Source organism: Onychostoma macrolepis, chromosome 07, assembly GCF_012432095.1.
Source record: "Onychostoma macrolepis isolate SWU-2019 chromosome 07, ASM1243209v1, whole genome shotgun sequence".
In the NCBI taxonomy this organism is placed as follows: Eukaryota; Metazoa; Chordata; class Actinopteri; order Cypriniformes; family Cyprinidae; genus Onychostoma; species Onychostoma macrolepis.
The window spans coordinates 41,874,617-41,899,361 of NC_081161.1; the positions used below are offsets into that span (position 1 = coordinate 41,874,617).

General features: G+C 35.9%; 1 protein-coding gene across 4 annotated transcripts in view; it reads right to left on the minus strand.

Moving 5' to 3' along the window:
* The window catches only part of adamts17 (ADAM metallopeptidase with thrombospondin type 1 motif, 17), a 131,482-nt gene that overhangs the window by 76,753 nt on the left and 29,984 nt on the right, over positions 1-24,745 (minus strand). For 3 of the 4 annotated variants that reach the window (XM_058780662.1, XM_058780659.1, XM_058780661.1), the window contains exons 5-8: positions 22,693-22,776; positions 21,540-21,694; positions 12,113-12,156; positions 361-466 (exon numbers count right to left, since the gene is read on the minus strand). In XM_058780662.1, the coding sequence (XP_058636645.1) occupies positions 361-466; positions 12,113-12,156; positions 21,540-21,694; positions 22,693-22,776 (389 nt within the window). Of the gene's footprint in view, positions 1-360; positions 467-12,112; positions 12,157-21,539; positions 21,695-22,692; positions 22,777-24,255; positions 24,433-24,745 lie in introns of those variants that run through there. The other variant, XM_058780663.1, reaches the window with a different exon arrangement.

Consider the following 24,745-nt stretch of genomic DNA (forward strand, 5'->3'; position numbering starts at 1 on the left):
CACTTTTGAACAATTTACTGCATGTGCATTTTGTTGTAAATAAATTGAAGCCAAACTTCAATTTTCCTATATTGGATAACTACCAAAACAGATTAGTTAAAACAAATAGTTAAAGCTTCAATACTCTGCCTACTGGGATTTGATTTGGTCAAATCAGTGATTAATTTTGACGTTATTTTTTTTTTTTTATGTTTCTGGGATCCCAAACACAAGAAAGACGTTACATTAAGCTCGTCTCCACAGAAAAAACTAGTTGCATATTTAATTGCGTCCAATCAGAGCTGATAATGGAGCAAAACTGTCTTGCACCAGACAATCACAAGGGCCCCTAAATCAGATTTCTATGGTGTTTGAACTCACTTGTGGCCCAGCTCATGAGCGATGGTGAAGGCCAGGTTGAGTCCGTTGTCCTCCGCCAGCACACACTTCCTCTTGGAGCTACAGGTGCCGCCCAGATAAGCGATTCCTGTGGAGAGAGCAAAGCACAGAGTGAGAAGATAACAGACAGACAGGAAACCACAAAATCTGACACTTTAATTCCTGAAGCTCATTCACACTGACTGGAGATCGGTCGTTGCTGCTAATCGCTGTCAGTTTTAGCTTACTTTTAACCTTCTCATAACTGAGAGGTTTGTAATTGTGGTTGTGTTTTTAGGCCAGTTTCAGTCACCCACCTGTCCTGAGGAATAACAACAGATTTCTTGCAAAAAAAATTTCCGAGAGGAAAAAGCAGTGCCATAAAGGACACAGATATGCCATTCATTTCATATTCCACATTTGGTTTTGTAACGTACTGAACATTATTGCTGAATTTTGAATTTTGCAGATTTTTAAAAAAATGTGATTTGTTAAAATTGTGATCTATGAATATATATATATATATATATATATATACACATATCTATAAATCTCTCTCTCACCCTCTCTCTCTATATATTTATTTAAAAAACATTACAATATAAAAATAAAAACAGATAAACATATTAAACCTAAATAATTAAATACTATAGGATATAATATGTTATCCATTATGTATAATATATTTTTAAAAATTATTATCATTCATAAACATTATTATAATCATTTTTTTGTGTTTGTTTTGTTATCTGGATAGTTTTGAAAAAATAAAAATAAAAAAATAAAAAAATAAATCCTCAAAGCAATTATATAACATAAGTCCCAAACAATTACATTATATTTCATCTTTATAAATAAATAAATAAATATTCAGATTAATATTTTTCTCTAAAAATAAATAAATAAAATAAAATAAACCAACCCCATAATCAACATGCAAAATACATTAGAACACGCTAGCAACCACATAGCAATGCCCTGGCAACCACCCACAACACTGCTACTTCATGACAGTGAGTTTGCACAGACAATCAACAGTCTGAATGTCGATAGCACAACTGCTTTTTGTACAAACTGACAGCAAACACATGTCCTATGAGTCAGAATCTCTGTCACTGAGTGATGCCACATCAGAAAGTCTACGTCACATCACAGACTATCACCTTTCTAGTGTTCATGTGAAAGCACCTGGTTTGTGTCTGACACTGGACGAAACCCAGACAACCTCACTTAGCCTCTGACCGCCATAAGTGAAATCAATAACCAGAGAACGAAATTCAGCCCAGATGCTTGTGTTAAAAAAAAAAAAAAAACGGCACAAAACTGTGTTTAGGATGACAAGAGAGCAGTTTGGTCCAGCAGAGGTACTTTTACATGGAATAACAACAGGAAATGAGCATTGATTGTATGAGCATATGGCAGGTCACATTTTTTCAGTTTGTGCGATTTTTGCAATATGCATCTCATGCAATTATCGCATTGCATTGTTAAAGAAAATTATATGAAGTATATATTAAAATATGCAACATTTAGAAGGCTTCAATTGGTCAAATCTGGTCAAAAACCCCGTAACAATTTACATCTGCACACATCAAAATTTTTATCTGCATTTTGAATTAGTAAATGACAACAAAAAAAAAAAGTAAATGCAACTTCTGTTTGGGAGTGTAAATACAATGCCTTAAAATGTTGATTACATGGGCAGCTCACTACCGCAGGTTTTGAAACAAGTATATTATTACTTTAACCAAAGTGAATAAGCGTTAAGCAGCCTATACACAGTAACAGCTGTTTACTATCAAGGCACAATGAAAACACTGAACAACAGTGTGACTTGTGACAGTGTGAAAAACGCGATGATATACAACCATGTAACACATCTTATTAAAAAAACTAGATTAGAAATAATTTCTGGTCTTACATGTTTCACACAGTGGTTCAATAAATATTGTCCTAGGGCAATAAAAAAGAAACCCTGCAATTGCAAAATAAAGAGACATTTGGATATTCCACTGTAGGCCATAAATCAACATTTCTTTGTTATTTGCTCACAGTGTTTGATGACTGATGCTGGAAACAATTGCAATGTACTGTAACATGCAGTAAAAACAAATGAACTGTGCTGTATCATTCTTCAATCTATGGTGTAGAAATACTCTGAAAACAAAACACATCATAGTCGATCCATCTATGGAGACTAAGCTTAAATCCCAATTCAGTCGACGAGCGCAGCATCAAAGCTGTAATATAATATTAGCGATACAGATGACGTGATGATTTGCTTGTGTCAGGATGAGTTTTTCATCTTTAGTTTACACACGGAGCTGAGGTCTAAAACACATGTCGGAAAATAATGAGCTGTGCCATTTTTACACTGACTGGAATTGTATGATGGAAAAATTATTTTCCTTGAATGCCATATAAAAAGAACAGCAGGTTGATTGGAAAACAGATGTTGTCCTGAATTCCTCCACTTTTCCTCTAAACCGCCATTTCTTCTTTCTTTGTTTTTTGTTTTTTTACAGCCATGCATACTTAGACAAGTGCTGCAATTATATCTGCTACATCTGTCATGAGCTGATTTACAGTCTAAAAGTCAGATGAGTTCAAGTTTCTGTAAGCAAGTCTCTGCAATCATTCTGTGCAGATATTTTTATAGCTTGCTGTGAGTTGATGGAATGTAATCTATAATGTGTAATGACTGTCTGGATGGGTGAACTACACATGACAGACAGGTAGGCTTAATAACACCTTCACTGCAAATGAATGGAAATGAGAGCTTAGCAAATTATTTAAGCTTTATTTTGTATTCCATGAAAAAACATGACAGCAATCGGGTTTATAGATAGATAGATAGATATACAATAGATAGACAGACAGACAGACAGACAGACAGACAGACAGACAGACAGACAGACAGACAGACAGACAGACAGACAGACAGACAGATAGATAGATAGATAGATAGATAGATAGATAGATAGATATCCATAAGAAACCTCTACTTCAACAAACTCACCAACTTAATAAAGAACTTTACAGCCATTAGTGAAACAGAACAAATAAAGACAATACTAGGAGAGGGACAGACAGCAGCACTGGCTGCGAGATACGTGTGGATGTGCCACAGCCTGAGAGACAGCAGGTGAATATACATAATGTGTGTAATATGTGTATTACGTCTGACCTCAAAGTGTTTCCCTACTGTCTACCACAGTGACATACAATAGATAGACAGACAGACAGATAGATAGATAGACATACAATAGATAGACATACAATAGACAGACAGACAGACAGACAGACAGACAGATAGACATACAATAGACAGACAGACAGACAGACATACAATAGACAGACAGACAGACAGACAGACAGACAGACAGACAGACAGACAGACAGACAGATAGATAGATAGATAGATAGATAGATAGATAGATAGATAGATAGATAGATAGACAGACAGACAGACAGACAGACATACGACAGACAGATAGATAGATAGACATACAATAGATAGACAGACAGACAGACAGATAGACATACAATAGATAGATAGATAGATAGACATACAATAGATAGACAGACAGACAGACAGACAATAGACAGACAGTAGATAGACAGACAGACGATAGATAGATAGATAGACAGACAGACAGACAGACAGACAGATAGACAGATAGACAGATAGATAGATAGATAGATAGATAGATAGATAGATAGATAGATAGATAGATAGACATGAAAAGATATAGAATGATATAGAATGAATAGATAGATAGAATAAATCAGATTGCAGGGCCGCTGATATCAGCAGCTGAATTTGACTCGGCGCTCACCACGGGCCCCACAGCTCACGGTCCAGCCAGACAGACTCAGAAAGACAGGCCTAAATACACACGGCGCCGGGAGATATTTTGCCGATTATTTATCTGGGGTTAATTTGCCGTTAGCACATGTAGAGTGCTTTGCATTCACGAGTTGAGCCCTTTCGTGACGAGAGAAGAACAGCGAATCTACCAGCTCAGCAGCCTGGGCGGCCCGGCTGAACGCGGACAAACGCTTTGTTATTAGTTGTGAGGAACGCTTTCAGTCAGCTGCTTTAAACGACAACAATGTCAAACACAGCCATCACATGCAGGATCAGTCTTTTATCTATCTGTATATATACGTATAGATATTATATACTGTACAGTATATAAACTGCAGTAGGACGTCACTCTGTCAGGGTGTTATTCATTTTCACTGCGCTTCTCCTCATTTCCCATTTCCAACAGCAAGCAGAGAGAAGTTCAGCTGCTTTAATTTAAAACACAAGAATGTGAGACAACAAACATGCAAACAAATATCAACAGTCCAAATTACAACCAGATTTACAACCAGATTTTTCCTTGAAAGCTCCCTGGAAAACAAGAAAAAAGTCAAATGAGATCTCAATTGTTTATTCTAGATTTTTAATATCTCAGTTGTTTCTCTGAGCCAGGTTTGGTTGTCAGCCTGAAGTCAACAAGAAATGACATTCACAACACATTTTATTACATAAAATTATTACTATCACTAATAGTTAATAATCAATCAAATTTTTTTTCTCAAAAGCTTAGTGGCAAACAACACTTTTTCTATTATATTACGATTGCTGCTTCTACACAGTAATGGCATTAAATGAAATAACACTGTTTTATATATATATATATATATATATATATATATATATAAATTAAATATTATATAAGGTTTTAATATGTCTCAGAAAAAGTTTTTGAATATTGAAATCACAAAGTATGTAAAATAGTAATTCACCTGAGCAGGAAAAATATGTCTAGGATTTTCTTGAGTTTAATGAACTGTTTTCCATGCTACGCTCCATTTAAAGCTTCAGTTTTACAGTCCCACACTGAACCGTCCCTCTCAAGCCCTCAAACGGCCCACAGAAAACAGGAAACGTTGGACCTACTGTGCAGGAGGGCTTATAAAACCTTGGAGACGATCCGCAGAGCTGAACATCAGGATCGTTTCCATATTACAGAAACTTCAACAACAGTCATGAAAAGACATCTGTGAGGTTTTTATGTTCACAATTTTGTCATGGCATTTCTTGTGGCCTTCAGATGAATGTATGCTTTATGGTAGCACTAGACCGTGATTTAAAGTTCAGCTCATGATTGTGGCGCTTCATTGCAGCAAATATCAATAAACACAGTAAAGTGGTTGAAATAGGAGTTGCTTATTATGACTAAACATCCCACATACGAGTCAGGACACGATGGAAATCCCAAAACACTGAGGCATGTTTTACTGTTTGTACTAGATAGAGGTCAACTATTAAAACTATGAGACCTCTGCTCAGAGAACTGTTGTGTTTTCATGATACATTTTTGCTCACAGCCTCATGTTTAGTGTTAAGCCCTGTCTACACCAAGAACGATAACTATAATGATAACGATATTAGCGTCCACACCAGTGAACAATATCGTCTGTTTATTCTAAGCGCACGTTCGTTTGCCGCTTTAAATTCTCGAGCTCATTATAGCAGGATGGATTCTGATTGGCTGTCAATGTTTGTATCTTTCATCAGATGTAAAAAATCTCTTCTAAAAATGATTCCATCGATATTGTTTCTCTGTGTCTTTATCGTTATAGTTATGGTGTGGGCAATTCTTTAATATTGAGAACAATTTTTAGAAGTATATATTTATTGTTATCGTTCCTGGTGTGAACGGGGTTTAAGTGATTAAACAAACCCCTAAGCCAAAAGGTGCGGTCATATTAGTAAAAATTTCGTCGAGATTTTGTGGGCATAACATGTCTATTGTCCATAGTGTAGCAATGCATGAAGCACAAAAAGCACTGAAAACCTCTCCGAAGTTAATATTTATTCAACAGACAAAACAAATGTGCCAATCTGTATCGGTCTTATGGGGCAGCTGTAAAAGTTAAACCCCTCGTATCAGATCTCACTCGAGTCGTGGACCGTTGCTCAGGGCGAAGAACTCAAAGAAACAGAGACTTCAAAAGCCAGGAAGTGAATCTGAGATGGGAGACGTTAAGCCTGAGGTAGGAGCTTATCCCTTCTCAATCAAACCCTATCTCAATGGGATCCTTGTACATCAGCTGAAAAGAGAGGAGCTCCATTTAAACACAAACTTCTGCTCTGAATGATCTCCAAGACGAGGCGTCTCTGCTCCTCCTACCCGAATGAATGGGGAAATTCCTCTCGTTTAATAATTACAGCCTTTGACCGAGTTCAGAGGGTGATTCCAGACGGTTAGGTGTGCGTTTCAATGGAATGAGAGGAAATGCAACATGTGTTTTCATTAAACTATTCCACATCTTTTTTTAAGGCAAATATCTCTTTTGCTGCAATCTCATGAGAACATTTGGCCCATTTACACAGGTAAATAATTCATAATGACCTTCAAAATGGGAAAAAAAAAAGAGTTTTTGGCGTTTAAACAAATAAATCATAGTTTGCAATGGGTAATTTCCAGTATTGCATAATCAGGATTTTTTTTTTTTTTAAGGTTTACCTATTCTTTCTAAACCATTTGATTTAACCCTTGTGCTGTGCTGAAAATCCTTTACCTACAGTAATGTGGTGTTCCAGGTCAAAAATATCCAGCCTTTTAAAATTGCTTGTAAATCTCAAATCACACATTCAATCTTTTAATCAACTTGTTTTCTTTCAGTTAGCACAAGTTTTGCATTTCTTTTTGCAACTGATTAATCATAGTCCTCAATGATCTGAGCTCATGCATCTCAGTTTATGAACAAATAAAACAAAAAAATATTTGTGGATCATTTTGGCAATATTCATTCAAAATCAGAGGTGCATAAACTCGGATCAATGAGGACTATGACCATTCACTTCCAAAAAGAAAATAATAAATTTTTAGGGAAGTTGTTATCCCGTGTCAGCAAAGTCAGTAGGTTTTAATCCAATGCAATGACATTAAGTAGCATTTTCGGGAAAAAGAAAATCCTCTCGGTCAAAATGAGCGGAACAAAACATGAGGGTTAAAGCAATATAAATTGTTTTGTTTTTGAAACAAAATCTGCCAAGACAAAGTTAATTTGTGATTTTTATGATTCTTTGATGATTCAACAAAAACGTGCATATCTTAAACGATGATACGGTTGAAACGTCTGCAAAACGCTTGGGATTAAAAGTTTAATTTTGTTCAAGTTAAATGTGGCTCTTGTTCTAAACAGTTTAAAATGCAAATGTATCGCATTGCAATATTGTAAACATAGCTTTAAACATATTGTTCCTACTGCTAGTGGGGCATAAAGGGGGTTGAAGTTGATATCAGTGAGGTCATTGCTTTCATTACTGGCGCCGTTATCCCAAACGCTCTCATTTGACGGACACTCACCAGACTTTACTTGGTTACTCCAACCCTACTACCAATCGACTCGAGACCATATACAGTCAAATAACTATAGAATTGCATCATGCGAGCATTAAACCCGAAACAAAGATGTGGAACAGAAATAGAAAGTCTGCTTATCTTACGTGTCTTGACATGGAGGCCTTCGCTTGGCTGCCTCTACAGACTGCAGGTTTTTCACAGTTGATGTCAATGTTCCCCTGAAGGAACTGGGCCACCCAAACAGAGAGACATCCGCTCAAACTCATCATTCTAGGGATGCCATTCCCAGTTGCCGCATAATAGCAGCACTGTGACTAAATGATTTCCATCATGCCGGAACAATTACGGCCCGCTCTGATTGTCTGGAACTGAACAAACGGTCCTGAGGTGGCTTCTGCGCTTGCAATCCGTTCGGGATGCGATGCCGGTCTCCTGGTATGCAGACGCTAAAGAAAAGCATGACCCTGCTGAGCGTGTATGGAAACTCTAGAATGGACTACTTTTCACTTTATGCGTTTAAAAAAAACCTTAGACTTAACAGCATGGCGTGTCATGTGACTTTCACTCCAAGGCTCTGTTCCAAAACCTAGTGCGCTGCCTTCACAGTCATCAGTGAGCTCACAATGCAATAGCTGTTGTATAAGGTGGAAAGCATGATTACAATTGTGTCTAATTTACCATCTTTGGACCAAATTCAGGCAGTATTGTATGCATTCTTCACAGAGAACACATTTCATAATGCAAGTTCTCTGAAGAAATGCAATATTTACAATTTTGTGTGAATTTGTTTATAAAATTCACAATTTTCCCATTTTAACGCAGCTTGACAAATAGAGAATCAAATATAACAATGTGAGTAAAGAAAATTGTAATCAGAACATGACTACTTCTAAATGAAGAACAATGCTTTTTAAAATGTTGTAGTTACAGCATCGACCAGCAGGGGCAAAATGAGCCATGCTACCAGACAGACCTTGACCTTGACAAATGTTACGCTACCTTCTAAGACACCTTTTTGGCCAATTTGGTCTCATTTGCAGAGAATCAATTCCAAAATGTATTTTACTGAATTCGGACAAAATTAGACTTAAATGTAAAAATATATATGTTAATGTAATGGAAAATAGTCTAATCTACCAAATACTTTTTTTTTATTAGCAAACTTTCTCGCGATTTATGTATGTATTTATTTATTTTATTTTATTTTTATTTTTTTTCCAAATCATTTATTTACACTATCGCTCAAAAGTTTGGGGTCAGAAAGAGATTTTTTTTTCTTCTTCAAAGAAATTAATACTTTTATTCAGCAAGGATGCATTAAATTGATTGAAAGTGATAGTAAAAACATTTACAATGTTACAAACTATTTCTATTTCAAAAAATGCTGTTCTTTTGAATTTTCTGTTCATCAAAGAATCCTGTAAAATAAAATGGATCCAAAAAAATATTACGAAGCACAACTGTTGTCAACATTGATAATAGTCAGAAATGTTTCTTGAGCAGCAAATAAACATATTAGAAATGATTTCTGAAGGATCATGTGATTCTGAAGACTGGAGTAATGATGCTGAAAATTCAGCTTTGCATCACAGGAATAAATTACATTTTACAATACATTCAACTAGCAAACAGTTATTTTAAAGTGTAATAATTTTTCAGTATTATTAAATAAACACAGCCTTGGTGAGCATAAGAGACTGCTTTCAAAAACAAAAATCTTACCAACCCCAAACTTTTGAACAGCAGTGAATGTGTTTTCTTTTCTAATAGGTTGCTGCCTTATTAGACTGCTGCCTCTCTAGAGAGCAGAAAAACAAAGCTGACTAGTTTTTGGAACACAGCTCAAGAGCAAATCACAGTTCAGTGTTCATTCCCGGGTACGCTGAGATACGAGTGAATGAGTCACCTGGCTCTGCTCATGAATGGCAGGAATCCAGGGGGTCAGGAGAGGGGAAATGACAGGACTATTTTCAAATGCCCCACACAGAGAAATGCACAAGCGGCAGGTGGCCAGGACTCACGGATCGTCAGAGGATCTGAGATCTGTAGTGAGTTTGCAAGAAATCGAGGTTTCGATGACGAATGCTCTGGATTAAAAAGATCATGGACTGACGTTCTCAAGACCCAAATGCATGTTTATGTTATCCAGCAAACATTCATCTCTTGTTTCGTGTTTCTCCATCAATGACTGAATACTGATGGTATAATGTCAGAATACTTAATGGTTCATATCAAAAAGTTCAACAGATTTATGAAGAAACTGGCTGCATACGGATGACCTAAAGAACTTTAACACATAAAATACATTTTGACATTATTTTCTGAAGAAATTGTGAGAGCTGCTTACCCACATTAAGCTCTGTAGCATGTTCTGGGTGGCTAGTCGCGGTCTAATGGTTAGAGAGTTGGACTTATAACCTGAAGGTCACGGGTTCGAGTCTCAGGTCCAGCAGGGATTGTAGGTGGGGGGAGTGAATAACCAGCGCTTCTCCACCTTCAATACCACGACTAATAGTTACCGAAGGCACCGAACCCCCAACTGCTCCCCGGGTGCCGCAGAATTGATCTATCGGTAAGCCCCGCCCCCCTTAGTTACTGTTGCTCCCTCGGACAAACAAACGGAGTTGCTCACTGTCTTTCAATGACAGCTACAGTGTGAAAACTTTGTCCCGCGATGTTTTTGCACAATTGGAGGGATTTATAAAATATTTAAAAATAAATACGGTGGGTAACTCGAAGCGAGGGTTTACACATCACAATATAAGCGGGGGAAGTCTCATATTACGGTCGGTCATCACGATCTCGGATGACAACATGAAGGATCAATACTGTTCATGTATCACAGGGAATGATTAAATTAATGCACATTTAATCAGTTTAATATAAAGAGGCACTGAAATGTAGACCTTCGTTTCAGTCCGCTATTTAGGTTTGTTGGTTAGCATGGACTCACTAACTTTAACATTAGCTAGTTTTAGCCAGAGATACCTTGATAAAGCACAAGATAACATTAACGTTCTGCTTGAGCATATGAAAATTGTAACTTAATGAGTGTATGTCAACCAGAAGATGAACGTTTTTGTCTTCATTTGTATTGGGGTGAATACTTAGGGACATTTTGCTCTGTTTTGTTTGGATTCAGGAAATGTAATAAAATAAATGATATTGCCCATCCTCTCAGGATACCTGGAATCAGTGTTACAAGTACCCCAGGCACATCGTTTTTCCATTTTTGAAGCATAAACCCCATAAAACTGATGTGAGTTTCGGATCTTCCAATGTTTCTCTATGGCACTGAAACCTAAAGATGTCCGAGTTCCGCTCCCTGTGCAGCTGATACTCGACTGCCATTGGCTAGTCTGCGTTCGAGGGGAGGGGCTTACCGATAGGTCAATTGGCTGCCCACTGCTCCAGGTGTGTGCTCATGGTGTGTGTGTGTTCACTGCTGTGTGTGTGCACTTGGATGGGTTAAATGCAGAGCACAAATTCCGAGTATGGGTCACCATACTTGGCCACACGTCACTTCACACTTTTTTATTAGGGTGATGCTATGCGGTTGGTGCTAATATCACTGTAACAGATGTTCTCTTGTGGTTTAACAAGACTTTTAGTTATTTCAATTGATTTATAATACAATTCCGTGGCTTTTCAGAAGAAATTGCAATAAATGTTCAATATATGTTTGAGTTATGTACATATGTCTGGGTCATATTTCATTTCATAAATCAAAAGAAATTGTGCATAAAAATGTAGAGCCTAAAAATAGGTTTTAAAAAAGTTAAAAAAATAAAGTGAACAAAAACTTCACCCGCAAAATCAAACAAAATTTTGCATTAGAAAAGTACTAGAACCTAAATGTATGTTCCTAAAAAAATATAATAATACTTTTACAGTAAAGGTATAAATACTAAAATACTTATATACTTTGTTATTTCTTGATTTTATAAGACAATTTTGTGGATTTTTACAGATTGCAAGAAATACAGCATTTTGAGGTATGTGTGTTTATGTCTGTGTAATATTTCACCTGAAAAATGTAAAGAAATTGTGCATAAAAAATAAATAAATAAACATTAGATTAATAAAGTATTTTTAGAACCTAAAATTATGTTCCTAAAAATAATACATATAGAACAAACTTGTCTGTAGCATGTCCTGGGTGGTTATTATGCTATGCGGTGCTAAAATCACGGTAACAGATGTTCTCTTGTGGCTTAACAAGACTTAGATATTTCAAGGATTTATAATACAATTTTGTGGGCTTTTTACAGACTGCAAGAGATATTCCATTTTATTTTTGAGGTATTTGTGTGTGTGGTTATAAATAACCATGAAGTAACTATGAGAAGAATCCATCAAAAAAAAAGTGGTTCAGCTAGACTCACCAACTGTGTCACAAGGCTCATCTTTGTGGACGCAAAAATCTGTTCTGGAGAGAGAAAACAAGACAAGAGAGAAACACAGACAAATGTTAGATAACAGAAAAGTGAATGTTTCTCCAACACAGCAATGAGATTAAAAAGAGGGCAAATGGAGACTCCTTTTCAGATTTTTCTCCTGTTGATCTCACGTTTGTTTCATCCATAGAGTTTCAGAGACCCACTAAATTTTGCAGTCAAAAGTCTATGAACAAACATTTCTCATAATTTCTTCAACAAATGAATCTATGCTATTTATATTCACTTTGTAACTCTATACTCTTCCTGCAAGTTGATTAATGACTCATTTGTGTCTTTTATTTCTCCTAAGACACTTGATCTCAAGGTTGGCAGATAAATGAAACATAACTGAGATGTTCATTGCACATTCATTGACTTGTATTATTTATTTATCAGAGAAATAAACTCACCAGATTCAAGGCAACAAAAGCAAACATTAAAGGCAAAACAGCAAATAATCTTTAGTAAACAAGGAATGAAAAGCTGATACATAATATCTTGAGAAGCTTCAATATATCTGTGAAACAAAAGGGTTGTGTTTGTTTGGATGCCTGTTGCCTGAACCTGACCTCTGATGGTTAAATAGTGCATTGTGGGAAAACCACAGCGCCTTTGCTGTAACTATGCACTCCTTTCCCCTGTGTGGTGTTCCTCCATCAGTTAAAGGAGTAACACTTCAAAACAACAGTAAATTAATCAAATCCAGCTCATTTCCTGCTCGACTCTTGTTTACATGAGGAGTGAACCAGCCACAATGCTCAAGAGAAGTTACAACAACCAGACAAGAGTGGCATGAACTCAATATGACACCAAAACTTCAGACAGTGACAGCAATAGAGCGTTTCTGTGACTTCTGATGCATAAAACCACTAACTAGCATTCAGGACCGACACTCAAAAACACACTAGGGTGAATCCCACGATGCCTGTCAAGATGTCTGAGTTATATTTTACCCCAAAACCAAAATAAATTTTGCATGAAGAAATGTTTTGTTGAAAACAAAAAATATGAAACAAAATCAAATAAAAATAAATAAATAAGAATTTCACTTCAAAAACTGAAATGAATTAATTTTTGAAATTTAGAAGCCAAAAATATGTTCCAAAAAATAAAAACAATATAAATCACCCCAAAATGTAAAATATATTATATATAAAATAAAATACTAAAATTAAATAACAAAAATATTTCACTCCAAAAACTGAAAATTTGAATTATTTGTTTTACAAGTCAAGTCAAGTCACCTTTATTTATATAGCGCTTTTACAATACAGATTGTGTCAAAGCACTTAACAGTATCAAATTAGAGGATAGAGTGTCAGTAATGTATAATGATACGATTAAACACTCAATTTTCAATTTTCAGTTGAATTATTGAATTCAGAGATGTCATTGTCTAGCTCAGTTTAGTTTAAATAGTATCTGTGCAATCAAATCGGTGATAATCGCTAGAAATTAAGTGTCCCCAACTGAGCAAGCCAGAGGCAACAGCGGCAAGGAACCAAAACTCCCTCTGTGACAGAATGGAGAAAAAACCTTGGGAGTAGGGCTGCACGATATTGGAAAAAACTCACATTGCGATATTTTGTATTTCTGCGATATATATTGCGATATGAAAAAAACAACAAAAAAAACTCCAGATGACTTGAAAAGCTCTATTTGGAAAAAAAATATTGTAGATGAGTAAATCAGCATAGAAAAATGAACAAATTACAAACATAAATAAATATAATAGAACAAAGATATAAAATAAATAAACAGTGCTTTATATTTTTTCCAGTAAGTCTAACAGTATTCAGGTATACTGGTTGAATAATCAAATGTAAAATAAAACTGTATAAATTAAATCTAATAAATCTGTTAAAGCTACAAAAGTGATTTTTCTCTGTGTTTTGCTGTTTGATTAACATTCATGACACTGAAAGCCTTAGGAACATTAAACTGCTGTGAGCATACTATCCATTTTCTTTATCAATTTTTTACCTTCACCTGAGCCATAAGCAACTGTGTTTACAAGGATACTTGCAGAGACATGCATTGTGTCATTTCAGGCACAAATAGACACGGAACTGAATGGAATTGAGTGTTCACATATATCTGAGTGACTCTCACCGTGTCTACAAAGGGCGCTGACAAAATACAATAGAACCCATTATAATCAGTGATGCCGTCTACACTGGATGCGGCGCGACACGGCAAATCCTTGCGAGTAAATCCTCATTCTTTTATGACGTACTGACACAAAGTTCAAAGGATTTGCAACGGTCGCCGCGTCCAGTGAAGACAGTGCGTCGCGGGTGGCGTGATGCGATAGCTGTCGCGAAACGATCAGTATAAATATAACGGTCAGTATACTAAACTATCGTGACTATCGCAGATGTACATATCGCGATATCGATGCTGAAACGATATATCGTGCAGCCCTACTTGGGAGAAACCAGGCTCAGTCGGGGGGCCAGTTCTCCTCTGGCCAGACGAAACCCGCAGTTCAAAAGTTTATATTTCTATTTTAATTTTGTTGCAATTTCTAACAATAGTAGTATTATGTAGTTAGGAATTTTATTATATTTTTGTTATTTTGTTATTTACAATTTACAAAACATAAAAATATGTTCTAAAAAAAAATAAAAGAAAAGAAAAATAACAACATAAAATGCATTTTGGGATATATATTTAGACATTTCAAAGATTTTTAATACAATTTTGTGGTATTTTAAAAATCACAAGAAAATGTCATTTTACTTTTGAGATATACACACACATATATATATATACACATTTTTATTTATTTATTTATTTTTCCACAAATGGCCTCTTGGGTGTATCACAAAATATGAAATAAAATATAAAATGTAAAATATATATATAAAAAAATGTAATATACATAAATAAATTTAGGAAGTTTTTTTTTTTTTTATCCATATATACTGTACACACACACACACAAAGCATTTTGAGTGTTTTTCTGTTTTGTTTTGAGATATTTGCAGATTTTTCTGGATTTTGTTAGGCAGATCAGCACTGATAAGAGTTTGGCCACCGCAGCAGAGTTAACGTGAGCATGCTGAGAATTATGTCAGAGCCCGATGGAACAAACAGGGAACGTCTAAAGGCCAGGGCTGGGTGTGAAATGGCAAACAGATGCTTCAGAAGAGGCCGTTTTCCCACGCACCCATCTGACGACTGAGCAAGGTGCTGACAGCTTCATGTCAGCATCTGGGAACGAATCAATGTGAAGTTATACGACACATATATCAGGGCTCTAGGTGTCTGCGGAGAAGTGCAGACAGACAGAAGAGGGCAGAGAGAGACGGCGAGAAACAGAAAGAGACTAATGCAAACACCAAACGACACTTGATGTCTGGATATCGTCCAGACTTGCTTGCATTGCCCCCACCCCCCGCTTTCCCGACTGGCCTGAATTCAAACAGATTCGTCCCCACATTACAAGCAGAAAGCACATCTCCTCCCCGCCACCAAAGGAAATCCATCTGACATCCAAGAAGATCTAAGAGACTTTGTATTTTTGCTCTCTCAGCACAATAAGAGTTGCACCAAGTACTAACAAGCAAACTAGGCAAGTTGTTTGCTAAAACACAATTAACTGACCCGTCACACAGGGTCAACGTCAGCTCGTGCTGAAGGCACCTCTGAATCCCTCAATTAGCAGTCGACATTGCGGACTGAAAAGCATTCCTGAGTCTAGAGCAACCACATCCAGTGCCTTCAAATCTGCTAACAACAAAGAGTTAAAGATGTCTGCTGTGCTTCCTCTTGTAATTGTCTTTGGCAGGGCTGAACTCTGGGGAGGCAGTGGCCACAGCCTCGAAGCCTGTAATTTGACTTTACCAAAACCATTTTTGAGCTTAAACAATGACTAACAGGTGAGAAGGAGAGCCAGAACACCAGATACTTCTGCTGTGGTTTTAAACACTGAATTGTTAACAAATAACAAGCAGGGATTGCGGTACTCAGTGTTGGGGAGTAACTCAGTAAAAGCAGCAACATCACAGACTTTACTACATTACTCAACTCTTGCTGAAAAGTATTAAAGCTTCTCATTTACTACATTTACGTTCATGCATTTTGCAGATGCTTTTATCCAAAGTGACTTGCAATGCATTCAAGGTTTACGAGATATAGAACTGATATAAAACTGATATAGAATTCATATTTTTCTAGTTTAATTAGTTTAGCATTTAGTGTTAATTTCTTTGTTCAGTTATGTCAGTAATAGTGACTGCATGGTAAACTACTGTAAAAATGCTACAGAAAAACTGTTAATAGGTTAACGGTAAGTTCCCGTAATACATACAGGGGAAAACTGTAAAAGATCTAACCGGACATTTCATATAATTTTTACCGTAAAATACTGTTAAATGTACAGTTTTCAAAAGTAAAAATGCTAATCAAATTATAATTAACAGTGAAAAACTCTTAAATGGAATTAGTTTTATACTGTCAAATTTGCAGGTTGTTCTGTTTTTATTGTATTTTTACAGAATTATTCTGGCAACCACAGCTGCCAGGATTTTTTTGTAAAAATAACAGGATTTTGTGTTTTTGCACCAGGTAAATACTCTTAACTGCTCTCATTTTAGAAACAAATAATCTTATATCCAAAGAGGATACATATATTTAATACTCAATTTCACACATGAAACATGAAAAACATGTTGAATTGCATTAAAACGGCCTTTTATGGCAATTGTACACATCTGGTATTTACACATATTGGTATTATTCACACATCAGCACCAAATAATGTTGAAATACTTTCATTTACCAAAAATAACCATTAAAAATAACAGCAGTGCAGTTATCACTAAAACTAAAACTAAGACTATATATATATATATATATATATATATATATATATATATATATACACACACACACACACTATATATATGTAAGGGATAATCAACAGCTAGCTGTGCATTAAACGATTTGAATGCACGACGTGGAGGCGAAGAACCATTTATGTCATGGTCATTTCCCAGCATTCACATATTAAAGATGTTAATAATATTTGCGCTGCAATATTTGACCGGAACGATAAAAATTACGGTTATTTTCGTCTGTATTACTATTCAACTGTAACTGTATGTTACTATGGTTACCAATGTTTATAGGAAGCGCATTAATATAGAACGTGATTAAACTGACCTGGAACTACCTGTGCAGTTCAACGAATTTAATCAACACCTGCCAGCCAATCAGAATCCAGTATTCAGACAGACCATGGCATATATATATATATATATATATATATATATATATATATATATATATATATATATATATATATATATATATATATAGCACATAGCAAAATTACTAACACTTAAAAATTTTAATTAAAGTATAAAAACGCTAATTTAAAATATTAAGAAATACTTTAATAATAATAATAATAAAATAGCATTATTAAACATCTGGAGTGAAGCTCTTGAGTTTCAGTATCTGTCCAGTTTGACAATATTTCCTTCAGCAACATAAATTATTTTATAAATAATAAATGCAATATAAATAATGATACTAATAATAATAATAATAATAACAATAATAAATAATTCTGCAACGTAATCACAATTTTGAAATCTGTTGTCACAGAATTAGACCTAAATGGTGTGGAGTGATTGCAACAATTCTGTCAGAACTTCATAATTGGCTCAGACAAATTTCTTAAAGCACCCTAACCTCAAATCTGTTAATCATATAGTGCAGCTTTGTTCACACAGCATTCAATCCATGTTATGGCATCTTAACCTTTTTAACAACAGATTCTGACCACAGAATTGAATAAAAAGAGGAAAAAGCTGTGTGAACTGTCTAACGTTATTAGCTTTTGTTAGTAGTTTGTAGTGTAGCTGACTATGTTTTCAAAAGAACAGCCTGACTGTAGTGTACTTTGAAAATGTAGCTTTCCAAACTACAACCTGCTCATAATTTAAAGTAGTTTCCCCAACGTTGGTGGTCAACAAATGACAAACTAAAACATCAGAGGACCTTTGAGGTGGTTCAACAGAAAAAAAAAAAAAAAAAATCAAATAGGCTTTTCAAATTAACAAAGACGTTGTTGTTTACCAAACGTCAGACAGCTAAGATTAATGTCTCTTGTTGTGAGTCTGCAGTCTTCAAACGTTTTCACCATACGTGCTCTGCGACGTGTCACTTTGGCTGTCTGATGTCCCTCTATTCCAAAGGGTTTTTGATGTGGGCTTCTGGTTTCCCTTCTTGTTCCTTCACAGCTTAAGTGAATGTGACACACAGCTGGGTGCTGAAGACAGATCCTGTTCAGCGACGAACGGCTGGGAAGGGATACAGTTAAGAGCGCTGATTTCCATTAGCGCTGACACGCATGGAGGATGTGACCCTCCACCCTGTCCCAACTGTCGCAAAACAGTCCGAATGAAAGCATTTCTGACCTCAGCCTGCATAATAGGAGCTAACGCTGTGTTCCATTCGACTCGGAAAGTCAGAATTTCCAACTTCCTACTTGGAAAGGTGCAACAGAAAGTCAGACTTCCAATTTGGAAACTCGTGCGGAAATCTAGAGGTGCCAACATTACATAATAATCAGACCTGTTTAGTAAACGCTTGCAGAGACTGCTGTGTAAAACATGGTAAATGATCATCTCTGTTGACTATCATACATTTCATGGCATCATTTAACCTTTGCAATTTGGTGGCTAAGAGACTTCTTTAAATAAAATCTCTACTATATAACTGCAGATGCTTGAGTTGTAGTGAGTATGAACGATATCCAGGCATCATTTTCTATCTTTCTATCTATCTTTCAACCTATCTTTCTACCTATCTATCTATTGTTCTTTCTGTCTGTAAGGCCCATAAACGCTCAAACTTAAAAAATTTAAAATCAAAACTTTCAAACATGGATTTTTTCTAGTTAAAAGATGGTTATAAGAATTTCTTTGATTTTTAATTCATAATAATTCTGCATACACCACTGTTCAAAGGTGGTCGGTAAAATGTATTAATGTTTTTGAAAGAAGTCTCTTGCATTTATTTGATTAAAAATACAGTAAAATCTGTAATATTGTGAAATATTATTAAAATTTTAAAAAGCTGCTTACTATGTGAATATATTGTAAAATGTAATTTATTCCTGTGATGCAAAGCTGAATTTTCAGCATCATTACTCCAGTCTTCAGCGTCACACGATCCTTCAGAAATCATTCTAATATGCTGATTTGCTGCTCAAGAAACATTTCTTAATATTATCAATGTTGAAAACAGTTGTGCTGCTTCAAATGTTTGTGGAAACATGAATAGAAAGTTCGAAAGAACATTTATTGGAAATAGAAAGTTTTTATTTTATACTTTTGATTAATAAATTGTAATTTCTTAAAAAAACATCATACTAACATTAAACTTTTGAATGGTACCGTAGATTCACATCAAATTGAATTGAGATTCTACACATCCTGTTTGTTACCCCAGTTCAAACTGAATCCAAATTCAAGCATTATAAATTTAATTCTAAATGATACGCAACCCTGCAATCGCATTTAAATTGATGAGCGAATGTCTGTAAGTTACAGATCTGTACGCGTACAGACAGCAGTGTTTGACACAGCATGTTACAGTACAGTACATGGGCACAGTACTCTACCTGACACAGCTCTTTAAAAGCACAGATCGGTCAGTAATGATTTTATAACGGATCTCAGCGATGGCCTGAATGAGTTTAAGCTCTCAGATGAGCAGTGAAAAGCGCGGTGTGAATGTGGCCATAGAAGCATTAAGAAGATAATCTTTCTTCAGTCAGCAAGTGCTGCAGGAACCCGGGACGAGCCACTGACAGCTCCAACAAAGCTGTGAGAGGGGAAACCGAGGCACACCTTGTCAAGCCTTAATTTGCTTTGATGCATTCCCGCTGCCCCGAGCCATCTTGGCATGCAAGCTGAGACAGATGTTGCTCCTGTGCGCCGCATCCTTACAGAGAGCTGCTTTTGTACGCCGGCGGAGATCATATTTAACCCGGCGCAGGGGGAACAAAGGCCCTCTCTGTGTGCGCTGGCTCTCCCTGCAAGCTCCTCGGGCCCGGGATGACAGATAGTATCTGACAGGCTCACATGAGTCTTTTAACAAAAGGATTTTCGTTTTCTTTACTTTTTTTGGATCCTGAAAATTACAGTACGCTAATAAACCCTAATCCCAGGCTGAGAATGCCGTGTTTTGGCTGCCGTGAGTAATCTGTTGTAGTGAAAAGATGAAGATCGGGAGCAAACCTGTCTCGCTGACAGAAGGATTATTAGGCTCTATCACAGCTCAGATACTGGCAGGTTCAAATTGTGTTGGATCTCAATAAAAGGGATGAAAAAAGGTTAAATCTGTCTTGAGCAGCCAAGAGCTGAAAGACACCGAACTTCAAAGGACGTGTGTGACAAAACGGAAAGTGAAAGACGTAAAAGAGAGAGACGGTGATGGAGAATGAGAAGAGAAACGCAATAAAATCTGTGCAGATGTGATGGGCCAAAACAGTATTTGGATCACTTAAAAATGTCTGTTTTTGTCTGTATTTGTCAAATTCTGCACAATCTTGTCTCTTATCTGGTTAGTGTCTTTTCGATTAATTTGAATTTAATGTTTTGCCACGATTTTAATTTTTAGAAATCAAGGAATCACCACTGAATAGAAATATTACCAAATGTTGGAAATAGACACTTTGACAATATGCCAATGATAACAATAAAGAGAAAAGATTGACCCAACCGCATGTCGGTGCATGTGATTAACTGCTCATGTGTGACACGCTCTGTGAAGGATCATAAGTACAATATATCGCTAGGTTTTTAACTTGAGCATGAGATGCTGCAAGAGATGCGAGAGCAACAGTTAAACAGCAGCACAATTGAATAATAACCTGTAAAGAACTACTACTGTATGTCTGATATTTCATGTTTGCATCATGGTGATAGGCTGAACTCTGCTGTTCATTGTTTTTACAGAATATTTATAGTTAATAACAGTCTACTGGTGTTAGTCATTTTGACATTTTGAATTACCTTGACTTTTGAGAATTTTTGAAAGCATTTTCCTTGTATTATTTCTGAGCATATAGTACAAGATGTATGCATCTTTTCTGCAAAGATATTTATTGATGATTTGTTCAACATTTACATCATGTTGACAACTTTACGTGTGGTCACTTGAAATAGAATTTTATTTAACTATAGGGTTATAAAGGAAGAGTAACTCGAATCATGTTGTAGTTACATTTTCAAGATGAAAAAAAATCAAGACATTTTTATTTTTTGCCATATCACCAAGCCCTAGTTTTAGTGAATATATGAAGCTCTGCTTGAGTTCCATATTTGCTCATCAAAGCGTGATTGATAAGTACCTGGTGACCAGCACAGCCACGTCCACAGGAGGAGGATCGTCTCTGCTCCCAGGAACGTGATTGTTTCCCAGGTATCGCGCGCCGTATTCCTCATGCTGCCAGTGACAGAAGCTCTCCAGGGCTTTTTCTCCATGGTGGCCCACCTTCAGCTTTTCCTAAGAAACACACTGGACAATTGGAATCTGATTTACAGACTTCAGCAAAACTTTAAATTAGATACTTCCCACTGCATTTGTAAGAAGGTCTGTAGTAACATATTCTTCTGTGGTCATTTGAACACAATCAGAGCATTATACGTCAGTCAGTTCACCTAACACGCAAGTGAACAGTGGGATTTTTTTTTCTTTGAAACAGTAAGACATAATGAACGGGCTGTAATTCTGTCCCACACAGCCTCATTTTCTTTAGCCTCAAATTGAATATGACAGACTCCCAGGGACAAACAGTTTACACTACTAGTCAGTGGATTTTACTTTAAAGACCCTATAAAAATGATGAGAGCAGTATTTCCTATTGAAACAGTAAAGGAGGCACACAAATCAAATTTGGGCTTAAAAAGCCTTTTAGATGATAGTGTTTACATGAATCATGATTTGCTGCTTAGCTACTCGCTAGTCATTAGAGAGTGTTTTATTGGACAAATGTTTGTTGATAGTAAATGTTTCTTGAGCAGCAAATCAGCATATTAGAATGATTTATGAAAGATCATGTGACACTGTGACTCCTGCTGACAAGAAGTGGGACTTGTTGATTCATCGATCACACAATTGCTGCTCTACTTCAGCTGTACGTGAAGACTGTTGGTTTCAAGCATCAGAGACTGTGAGTCCAAAGGCTTTGCCCTGAAGCATCACTACATATTTACACTAATGGCTATTCAGTGACGTCCTGACATACATCATTTCTTTAGAGGTGAGCACTCAAAAAACCTTCTGGCAGACTCTCCGGAGCCTTTGGAGAGAATGAAATCCAGCAATAAAATGAAGGGGAAAACCGGTAGTTAAACACACACACACACACACACACACACACTGAGCGAGGATAACATCACAGGTCCTGAGGACAGGAATAAAACAGCAAGGGAGCGGATAAATGGCAGGTTGAGTCATGATGTACATAGATCTGGATGTTGATCTAGTGTTTGTACACTTACTGGACGAGTGTGCAGGAGAACCAACTTGGTGACCCGGATGTGGATCCTCACACCCAAACTCTGGTGTTGAAACATGTTATACACCTGTAGAGAGAGAACGAGACAAGAGAATTAACTTTGACTTAAAATTCACTCAAAAGTAGTAATCAGTAGTAAGTTTAAGTGGATTTCAGTAGTTTTTAGACAAAAAAGCAAGCAAAAATGGGTTAATTGCCAAGAGCACATGTTATCAGCTGATGTTGATATCAAAATAGCCCAATATCAGCTGATTCTTTTGGCCTAGCTGGTATATTGAGCTATTCAGTACCATTTCAAAAAATGCTGTAAAATTGTTTCTGTGGGTTTCACGACTCTTGTCTTGAAGTCTTGTGACTTGAAAATACGAGTGTTAATGCAAAAATGATATTATAGTTGGTACGTTTGATTTAATGGCTATTTAAATAAATCGATTCAAAACACTTATTCAATTACTCATTTGCATCATAACTAAAAAAGGGTCTTTTTTTTATTCTTTGAATGAAAAACTGTGGAAATATATGCCTGGGTTGTTTTAACTAGAATTTTACAATATTTTATTACATTTTAGGCAGTACTGAATGAATTTGATTAATTTTATGTTATATATATTTTTATATTCTATTTTTATTTCCTCAGAAAATCATCAAGAAATAATGTTACAAATTATTTATTTATTTATTCAATTCTGTTTGGTGCATCTAATGTTACACTAAGTGATATGTTGGCATTGGGCTGTATCCATGCAGATTGACATTACAAAAAAGTTTTTTTATGTCTTTTTTTCTTTAAATGAAAAACTGTGTAAATATGCCTGGGTTGTTTTAATTAGAATTTGACAGTATTTTATTAAATTTTACACGTATTTAATTATTTATATATATATATATATTCAATTTTTTTTCTTAAGAAAATATCAAGAAATAACATAACAAATAACATGTTAAATATTTATTTCAATTCAATTTTCAATTCAACAGAAAAAGCTTATCTTTGTGTCATTTCTAATATCTGCCTACACCTTGTGTGAATAAAGCACAATTTTGAGTATATATTCTGTAGAAGCAACATCTCTGGTTATTGAAAAAACACATTGGCAAAGCCAAAATCGCTAGACAATAACTTTTGAAATATAACATGCATTATCTCTACATAAAGGACGATAAAAGAATCAAGAAAGAGATAGAGGTGTTTGAGCTTTCATCATCCTCAGAGATGTAAGTTGTGTGATTCACAATACCATAAAAAAACATGACTGACTCTTGTAGAATAAAAACCAATGACAATTCCATGCGGGATGAAGTTAATGAAGAAGTATAGAGCTGAACTGAAGGGAGGATTCAGATATTGATGAGTAACCGGCATCTGGAGGGGAATCGCAGAGACTGATTTGAATAACAGCACAATTTTCCACAGTGTTGTCGAACTCTCTTGTGAGGAATGTAAATCTAAGGACCTCGGGGAGGACAAAAGGAGGTGTACTTTCTTACCAAATCACACACATCTGGGCAATTCATTCATTTTTACATTAATCTTCATATGACTCACCATTGTCAATAGAGATACAGTAGAAAGGGCCTTTCTTGAGTTGATGAGCTTTGCTTTACCGCAGCAGATGCAGTGAGGTGTTGTCGTGTGGACTGTTTTAAAGATCAATATTCAGTTTGTTTGTACTTTATTACATAGGCCCACTTCCAGACACTCGCAGCAAACACTGTGTTTACGAACTTGTTTAGAATGAGCAACTTGATAAGAGTGAGGTCATTCACTCTGGGACACGACTGAAATACACAACTGAAGATGATTTGTCTTTCTTCCTTCCTTTCAAACCTACAAAAACAATCTCATAAATCTGAACAAGCACAAAGTTGTTAGGTAAAGTCAATAGAAAGTAAAATCAGATACAATGTTTCATTATATGTATATATATATGTATGTATATATATATATATATATATATATATATATATATATATATTAGTGGTGGGCCGTTATCGGCGTTAACGTGCTGCGTTAACGTGAGACTCTTATCGGGCGA